Genomic DNA, 9,129 nt, shown 5'->3' on the forward strand with positions numbered 1-9,129 from the left:
CGGCTGAACCCCAAGATGCCCTGTCATTGTATGCGACCACCAGCTTTAAAAATGCTAAGGAGGTACCAAGCAAACACCTGCAACCGACCCCTCTGCAGGAACTACCTGACGACTGACCAGGAGACGCTGGACAATTTTCAGCATGTACTGATTCTTACACCTCAGCCGTACTTCAGGATCCTCAGAAGCACAACCAGATTCTTCCCTTTGGAAGTGTGGCAGTTCAAAGTGCCACCTCCACCAACTCATCCACTCAGCAGGTCACCTTAGTTGTCACACACTCCACATCTACAACAGCCATGCGACATTTTGGTGACAGTAACAGCAGAAAGCATTATGGGAAGATGGTTCATGCAGTCACAGCCAAAGTTATTACATGCATTAGCTAATTAGTACCGAACAGACATGGTTCTAGCTCCAAAGGCAGGCGCGCTCCAGAAAAGGAGGCCATTTGGAACAAAGAACTTCATTTGGAGTTCACAGGAATTCTGAACTGATGCCTCGTACTATTAATCAAGGCTTGAAGAGCTCAAATCACAATTCAGAATGACAGCCTCCACAATGGTTTAGAGACCAGATTTTCTTTGCAGTTCTCGTTAAAGCCTGCAATGCTGCCAATAATCTGGATTCACGTATGGAAGAAAAGACACACTTTTGTTACTGGACAGCCTTTATAAATGGAAATGCAGTACAGAACAATTAAAATTGCATCCTAAGCCATCAAACCGTGTCAGTGTGTGCTGCTGTTACTGGCTGCTAAGTACCTCCTTTAGTTTTTACCTGGCAGAGTATTTCAGGCAAACCTCTGCTCTCTGATTATTACAAAGAACTATTTTAAAACATATTTAAATTTGCAGCCTTTGGAATAAGGGGAGATCAGGTCCAAGTTTATTTTTTAGAAGTTCTGCATTTTGTGGTCAGTTCCCCTCTAGGGCCACCGCACCTGCAGCCCCTTCCCACCACACACAACCGTGGCAAAAGTCCTTTGCTCACACGAAGTGGCCAAGGCCAGGCAGCCCCCACATGCCTCCGACCCCACTTTGGCCAGAGCATCTCAGAGCCAGCAATGTTGGATGCTTCAAAGCACAGCTAATGGTAGATGAAGTGGTCACTGCTGATTCATCTTTCACATTCTGTTTATCCAAACTGTCCAGCTGAGTTACATCAGTATGCAACTTTCAGCAGAACCAAACACCGTTCCTCCATCAACAGCAGACAGGTAGGAGAGAAGCCTCCGGTAAGTTCATTAGCTCTGAATCACTGGGAGTGGCACTGATGTTCTGCCACATATGGAGGAGGAAAGGGCACAAAGCCTCCCTGATTGTGAGATACACCGTTCAGGGCTCCGTCACTGAGACACCCAAATACCAGCAACATCCTCGTAATCTGTCAAATACCATAAGCTGTTGAGAATGATGGTTCTGACAGAGACACTACAGACTCTGTCTGTTACAAACTAGGTATCTAAGACGCATTAACTCCGCTAACTACAACACGTTCTTCAGGTCAAAGAGTTCCCAGTGGCTTTTTTTAACAAAACCCACCAACCCTGAGCGGTAAAACTTCAATGTGTAGGTGAGAGGAGCCTCTCCCTCTGGGTGAGAGCTCTAGGTCACTGCCACCAGGGATGACCAAGGCTCTTAATCTTCAGAGGTCCCCAGTCGGGCAGCACACTGTACCCCTGTGTGGCTGGAGAGGACTCTGCTGCCCAGAGCTCTGCCAAAGCGCCCGCAGATCTGAAGTGTCGCTGACGACAGCCCGTGCAGAACACAGTGGCTCACCCACTGGGCTGCTGTGCAGTTGGGACCAGCGGCCCTCCCACCCGCTCCCTTTATTTCACTCCTCATCAATATGAGGAACGTATTCCCAAACAACACTAAGCAGAGGCTACATGCCAAAAGTCCAACAGGCACCAACTGAGGGCATTTACTGGTAGCCAGCGGTTGCTACTATTCTACAATTACTTCTGACAACCTCGCATTTGAGGGAGCCGCAGATAAACCACCACGCTCAAATCATCACACATCTTTCTGTTTAGGACCCTCCCTGCCTGTTCTGGGGCTATTATTCCCACTGCTGCAGGTGCTTCAGGATGAAAAGCACATCCACCCTAGGAAGCAATATTTCTCATAGCTCTGGAGCTTCACTTTAATCTAGAGGCAAGCAGGGAAATGGACAGAATAAAGGTCAAATGCTGGCAGTTGCCAGCCCCTGGCTTTCCAGTCAGGGCCTATGATCAGCCTCTAAAGTCGTAGTCGCTTTTCTGTTGCTGTCGTTGGTGAAAGCACAAGTACAAAATGGTATCTCCTAACCCTGACAAGGGAGGCACTGTGAGCATCCAAAGCACGACAAAAAGCAGGATTACCCACTAGATGGAGTGCACTCATTGTAAAATTAAACCGCTCCTCCAGAAAAGAGGAATTTTTCTCGCTAGCCTCACCCAAAACAGTAGAAGGCATCGGGCTCTCACTGCACACTGTCTCCTCCCCTCCACGGAGATGTCGGCAGACAACTGCCGCTCATCAGAAATGAACTTGTGCTTAATGGCCGTACTGGAAGATTACAAGTACAAGGCAGCATACGCACTACATGGGAGAATTTTCAGGAATCATCACCTAAAGCAACAGAGAAAGAAAACCTAACCCTGCAAGAAAAAAATCTGTGATGCTCCTGGATTCAGAAACTAACACCTCCTTCAGCAACGTTACCTGGAGCATTTGCTTCTCTAGGTAATTAGAGTCAGAAATTAATCAGGATCAGGAGCATGCAGCACCCGCCGCTACAGCTAGCGTGAGGGGGTTGCTGAAATGTGAGCATGCCCTTTTCTGCTGCTTTTATCGCAGATTTGGCCAGCAGTTTCTTTTCATGAAGAACACAAAATGCAAAATATCCACCATCGCCGGTTGCCTCCTGACTCACCCAAACTCAGTGGAACGCCTGCTTGAATTATAATTAGCTCCATAAAATGAATCATCAAATGGGTAAGAGTGCACCGGGGGACAGATGCAAATCACGCAGACATGCAGCAAATGGACTTACGTTTTCTTTTGAAAAATATCTTGTGAAGCAGAGGTATCGCGTGACCTTGGATTTAAACAAGCCATCCTTCCAGAGGTCAGCGTCCAAGCCATCTGCTGTTTGTGCAACCTGGAAGGAGGAGACAGAGGGAGAGAGGAGACACATGAGCCAAGATAAAGTTAATGTATGTGCAGTACTTCTTCCTCAGACCTCTTCTAATTAACGGCAGTCCGAACTCTCAGAGCATCTCATTAGTTTATTCACAAGGTGCAGCGTGAAGAACTTCCAAGAGGAGGTATACAAAGAAGTTCTAAAAGTGCTGTCTCTTGGGAGTCCGTTGATTAAAGATGCTCTCACAAAGGCTGTTCTAATGAGCAAAGAGCAACTTTGGTTACAGTCTCCAAACAATAGTTCAGAGAAGTCAGCACATTGAGGCTCCCTAGGCGCAAGGGCACACTGGGGCAAGCTGTGAGGAGGGGCCCGCAGAGACGAAGCACAAAAACTGCCCTTCCCAGTGTTATTTTCACAGAATAGTGGTTCCCAGGCCAAAAAGCTGCTTCCAGCAGCTGGACAAAGCCCTGGTCACTCATGGACTTTAGCAGCAGTGTCTCGTGCGGGGACGCACCCTGCGAATATCCGTCTCCAATGCGACCCTGCATCCAGTCGAAGGGAACTCAGGCCCTCCGCATGTGCGGGAAGAGAAAGGCAGGAGAAGATCTCACCTTTGAGCTGATTCAGGAGTGGGCATGAGCAGCACCATGCCCAGGGAAAGGGCTCTGCTCTATCAGCAGCCGGGCACTCTCCCATCACAGTGCGCAGTGGGGAGAGCCTCTGCCCCAAAGGCTTGTTGTCAAGTAACAGAGGGCAAAACACAAGGAGAAGGGTAGCAGCAGTGAGATCACCCCACCAGATGATGGCTCCCAACAGGAGACTCTGTCACGGTCTGAAGCTACACAGAAGCACAGCTGAACTCCCACCTAATGCCTCTCAGATGGGGACAGACTGCTCCACTGCGGCTTTCCCAAGCCTAAACTTACTGAGTTGAGCAAGACCTTGGCCCCAGAGCAGCCCGATAACGAAGAGCTGGCACTCGTTGTTACTGTTTGCACCCATGTTTCGGTGAGCAGAGACTCTGCAGAGGGTGCAGATGTGTGCTGACAAGACCCTCCAACCACCCAAGTGCAGGATGGAGAACTGTGTTTGCCTGAGCAGAGGGAGCAAAGTGCGTTGGCGGCTCCGCGCATTTTGGCAAGTGCCGTTCACAAGCCCCAGCTCGGCCAAGCCCTCGTCCGACACATGCAGCTCTGGTGCTCAGGCTGCTGCAAAGATATATGCATCATTTTTAAACAGGAAAATTTCAGAACGGGATGTTGGTGGGATTTTGTGTTCCTTTATCATTCCTACAGTTCAATCCTTCCTGAAGTGGTAGCTTAGTAATACATAAAATCCATAGGCATCTCCCTCCCCTAGGGGCAAGTCAGCACCGGTGAAAAGCTACTCAGAAAACGGACTGCTTTGAAAAACTGCGGGCATACAGGGACAGCTAGCATGAACTCCAGCCCTTGACAGACATGGCTGAGGGACTACAACCAGACTGAATCACTTTGTTAATCAATATGGTCTCTGGTCTCGGTTTTGTTTTTTCTGGTGTTGGCCAGTTTTGTTTTCTTTGTTCCCACGTTAAAGATGCTCAAAACTCAACAGGCAGCAATAGACCCAGTCTGAAACTGTCAAACTGGTGTCCTGTCACCCACCCCGCTGAGCTGCCAGCCCCAGCAGCACTAGGCAGGCTGCACTGTGCCACCCACAGAGCCTGGCAAACAGCAGCCAGGGGTAAGAGCACCCGCACAACCGTTCCTGCTTCTGCTGAAACACAACAGTCACAGGTGGCATCGCCAGAAATTAACCCTGAGCTCTCTGCCTCCACATCATCCCGCTGAAGAATTTTCCAAGCCTGGAGAACATAAGCAAGCATTAACTTGTCAGAAAACTCATGGTGAAATTAAAAAGAGCAATATAAACAGTGAACTTCTTACATCATCTGCTGGGCTCCTGCAGGCAAGGAGGAACCCCATCACCTCTCAAAGCAGAGCTGTGCCCTTGCACGGGGCACGGCAGCATGCCCTCAGTGGCGCAACATGGGAGGGAGCCAACTGGAGAGGCCAAGTCAGACCTTGGTGCCCAGCAGGACGGGCACCATGCAGCCCCAGCTCGCCAAGTCCCCTGCTTGGCTAAGAGGCGAGGGCTATGCGGGACAGAGGACACAACACCCAGCACCCCAGGCACAAGGAGAAGACCTTCTCCTCACGGAGCTGGGAAGAGACTCTCCTCAAGCATGTGCCACAAACAGATGGACATGGTGGAGTGACTCCCAGTAAGGCAGGTGTCCCCCAAACCACCCCTCCAAGTGCAGGGTGATCTACCTGCTGCCCAGCTGTTGGTATGGGGTTACTGCTAATGCAGGACAGGCCTTTGGCCCACGAAACCACCTGCACCATGGCAGGGGTCTGCCTCACCACTGGTGTGCAGGGCTGTCCCTGCTCCAGCACAGCCCTGGGTGAGCAGCACACTCGGGCTCTCACCCCAGAGCAAAACCCACAGTGGGGCTGGCGTCCAGCCCGCAGCAAGGAACAGGGCTGCACAGGAACCACACCCCTCTCCTACTGCGGGTTCCCAGCCTCCCACCCCTTCTCCCCACCTGTACGCTCAGTCTTGCCAGTTTGGGCAGATTTTCAGGAATCCAATGCACACTCTGTACATTTTGGCAAAATGAAGTCTGTGATGCTTCGGCTGTTAAAAGATCTGGCTAGTCATTACAAGCATCAGTAGCTGTTTTCTAAGCAAACGCAAAGACACAATGGAGGTGTCTAAGTAATTAAAAAACTGCTGAAGGAAAAAGACATCTGACCCATTCATCAAGATCCCCCCAGTCTGGTACCCCGGGCAGTACACTGAACCGCGGGGCTCACGCAAACCTGGTAAACATTCTGGGACATCCCCCGGCTGATTAACTTACGCCCGGGCTGAAGGCACTCACGCCTTGGCTTGTTTGTTTTGAAGAGGGAAAAGGAAGGAAAAGAACACTGCAATGGTTGATTGTTGATTACTGGAGAAAGGACATGAACAAAACGGAAACTGGGTAAAACTTATAAATAACAGAGCTGTGTCAGAACGAGAGAACCGGGTACTTCACCACCACCAAACTCAAAAACCACCAGTGAAACTGCACGATGTCAATTCATCGCTACTAAAAGGAAATACTTTCCCACGCAACTCTGAATCCCCATGTGGAACTGAACACTGCAGATGCTGCAGCAACAGGCACAGCGATCGGATCCCTAAGGGGACTACAGCAACATCCCAAGATAAACTGGAGTTAATGCTTCCCCAAAGACGAGCGTGGCTCTCCCTTTAAGGGTGCAGTTTGACCCTCTCACTATTAGGGCTTTAGGGAGCATGCTCCTGGGACGGAGTTGCCACAGCGGCCCTCAGCAAGGCCTTACATCCTGAAGTAACAACCTGCTGTCCGTGACTCATTAGGGAAATTGCATCTGAAGAGGCACAGAGCATGGGACAGCCCATGTCCATACGCTGACTCTCTCCACTGCACTGAGATGGGCACTCCTGCAAACTCAGCTTCACCCCTTCAGGCAGCACAGACCAGGATCCACAGGGCTCATGGGGAGGTGGCAGCCCCACACGGTGCTCCAGAGCCCCGATGGCCACAGACAGCCCACAGGTCCCCACAGCCTGCCACAGGACTGCTGGTCCCAAGGTTGGAGCAGAGCTCCCTGTAATCAGGGGAGGGCAGAAGAACCAGAGGAAAGGCGGCCTCCTCTCTGTGCCCCCCAGGAGAGAGCGACCCACATTCACAGCCATTATTACGACACCACCGTAATTGGATTAAGCCACAGGAATACTCTTTTATCTTGTTTAGTTTAAACTGTGTTAGTGCCGAAGCTCCCTATTAAACCGCAGACAGGCTATCTGGGGTGAGCGCTCTCTCTGCCCAGTCGTTTAGGAAGAATGCAATTCTGTTATCACAACTCTCACACTGCCCCGTGCTCCTTTATCAGAGCAAGCAGCTAATTACACAGCCCAGCTCACACAGGTAATCAGCACTCAGAAAAATGCAGTAAACGCAAAAACCTTCCAAGTCTTTGAGGAGCCTTTTCACAACTCCCTCCCTCGTGTACTTCCTTCAGCCTGATCCATTTTCTTCCTTCTGGCACCAAACAGGGCACGCAATGATCCAGAGCTGAAAAAGCGTCAGCAAAGCTTCAAGTCACTGGTTCCCACACCCGACCACACAAACTCTGCGACTCTGGAAACCCAAGGAGCGATCCTACAGTTGGAGCAGGATCCTTAGAAAGGTCAAACCTTTCCATACACAGCTCTGCAAGGTCAGTGTCTTACAATATTTCACTGTTTGGGACACTAATCTATGGGGAGAAAAATCATGCTGTTGGTTACACAGCCACTAATCCAAGGAACAAGCAGCTGTTCAACAGCGACCTCCCTCTACCCATTCACACATTCATCTCTGCTCTATCCAGCTGTCTTCTCCTGCTGCCCAGCCTCCTGCCAAAGCTTAGCTTAGAGGATCGCGTTCTGTCCATCAAAATCATTCTTGCAATTTCAGCTGTATGTGAAACTCTTTGCTTCCCATTCTGGAGCTCCTCAACATCATTGTGCGGCGCTGATATGTGGGATTAAACAGCTGATGCGGGATCCATTTATTCAGAGATATAATTTGTGCAATACTTAGGACTCCTTCAGGATGAATGTTACCAGGATTATTAAATTTGCATGCCACAGTGGCCAGCTGTTCCTGAAAACCCCTCCTGCAGGTAATTATGCTCCTCTGGAGTGGCACAGATGAAGTAGCACGATCGCACCCACAAACCTCCAGCGGGGGAAAGCGTTGAGTACTGTGGGCTGGGAGGTGGGCAGCTGGATGTCAAATTATCTCTTAAAGCAGAGCCTGAAGGCAAACCCTTCCTGGAAGAGATGCTGTTCCCAGCAAAGTAAAGCCTCATCAGTGCAGAACCAAAGCATTAGCAACGGCAGCTGAGCTAGCTCTACTTACTACATCATAACTCGTCGGAGCTCGGTTCCGGGAGGCGAGCACACCAACGCCCGTGATGGGATCCATCGGCAAGTCGGGCAAGGCATCGGAGAGGTCTCGCACTTCAGGCATTATGGACTGATCCTGGAAGAAAGGAGCACAATCAAAGGGCTGCTCGGCAGCACTCCCCAGCAGAAGACAGAGAGCACCGAGAGCCTGCATGCATGCCACAGAGCCGGTGCCGACACACCACAGACGGCCAAGTTAAACACAGGACTAGGCCAGACACACCTTCTGCACTTTCATTTGCTTTTGATAAGAGGGTACATTTGTGAAACACCCAATAGGTTTCAAATTTGGGCCAGCAGCCTCTTCTGAGATTAATTTTGTTGTTTCCAGGCTACTTAGCATGGGCTGATCTCCAGACAGTAATGATGGGAAAACCCAAACCCCTTCCTTTCCCTCCCAAACAGAGGGCAAATTTCATCCTCGAGTCAGGCTGGCTGAGGCAGCTCTGCTGTTTTAAGTGGCAAGAAATCTGCTCCTAATGGCTTCATCGTGAGGTTCCCCATCCATCATGGCTGTTAGACAGGCTGGGGGTTCCCCCGTGAGCCTTTGGTCCCTCTGCACCCTCCTGAACCAGACCATTTTCATGAAGCAGCACAGATGTATCTGGCGCCATATGCGAAACCGCGCTTGCTGCAGAGAGCCTCGACACCAGGGGAACACAGACGAAGCAGCACAGGACGCTCTGATGCAAAGCAGACAGAGGCCCTGAAGAGGCCTAAGCATCTTCCAGGAGGAGAGAGACATCACCAAGTATGTCAGAGGAGGGAGATACGCAAAGGGGGATAGAAGCAGGTAAGATCAACCAATTTTGGAGAGATGCTGTTGCAGGAAGCGGGAGGAGAGGACAAGAGAGCTGCTGAAACACCCCACCGAGGAGAAGGATGGGAAAAGGTGCCACCGCCTCAGCATGTGGTCTCCTGTACAGGCAGCCAGTTAGGACAAGTCTTCCCGGCTTTCAGGCAGGAAAGGCCCCG

At 50.6% G+C, this 9,129-nt stretch overlaps 1 protein-coding gene across 1 annotated transcript in view; it reads right to left on the reverse strand.

Annotated features, from left to right (window-relative positions):
* MVB12B (multivesicular body subunit 12B) overlaps positions 1-8,224 on the reverse strand; it is an 11,752-nt gene extending 3,528 nt beyond the window's left edge. The window contains exons 1-2 of the mRNA XM_010131132.1: positions 8,108-8,224; positions 3,040-3,147 (exon numbers count right to left, since the gene is read on the reverse strand). Of these exons, the coding sequence (XP_010129434.1) occupies positions 3,040-3,147; positions 8,108-8,218 (219 nt within the window). The 5' untranslated portion in view covers positions 8,219-8,224. The remainder of the gene's footprint in view (positions 1-3,039; positions 3,148-8,107) is intronic.
* Between the last annotated feature and the right edge of the window lie 905 nt (positions 8,225-9,129).

The sequence above is a fragment of the Buceros rhinoceros genome, unplaced genomic scaffold (assembly GCF_000710305.1).
Source record: "Buceros rhinoceros silvestris isolate BGI_N320 unplaced genomic scaffold, ASM71030v1 scaffold18202, whole genome shotgun sequence".
NCBI classification, from domain to species: domain Eukaryota; kingdom Metazoa; phylum Chordata; class Aves; order Bucerotiformes; family Bucerotidae; genus Buceros; species Buceros rhinoceros.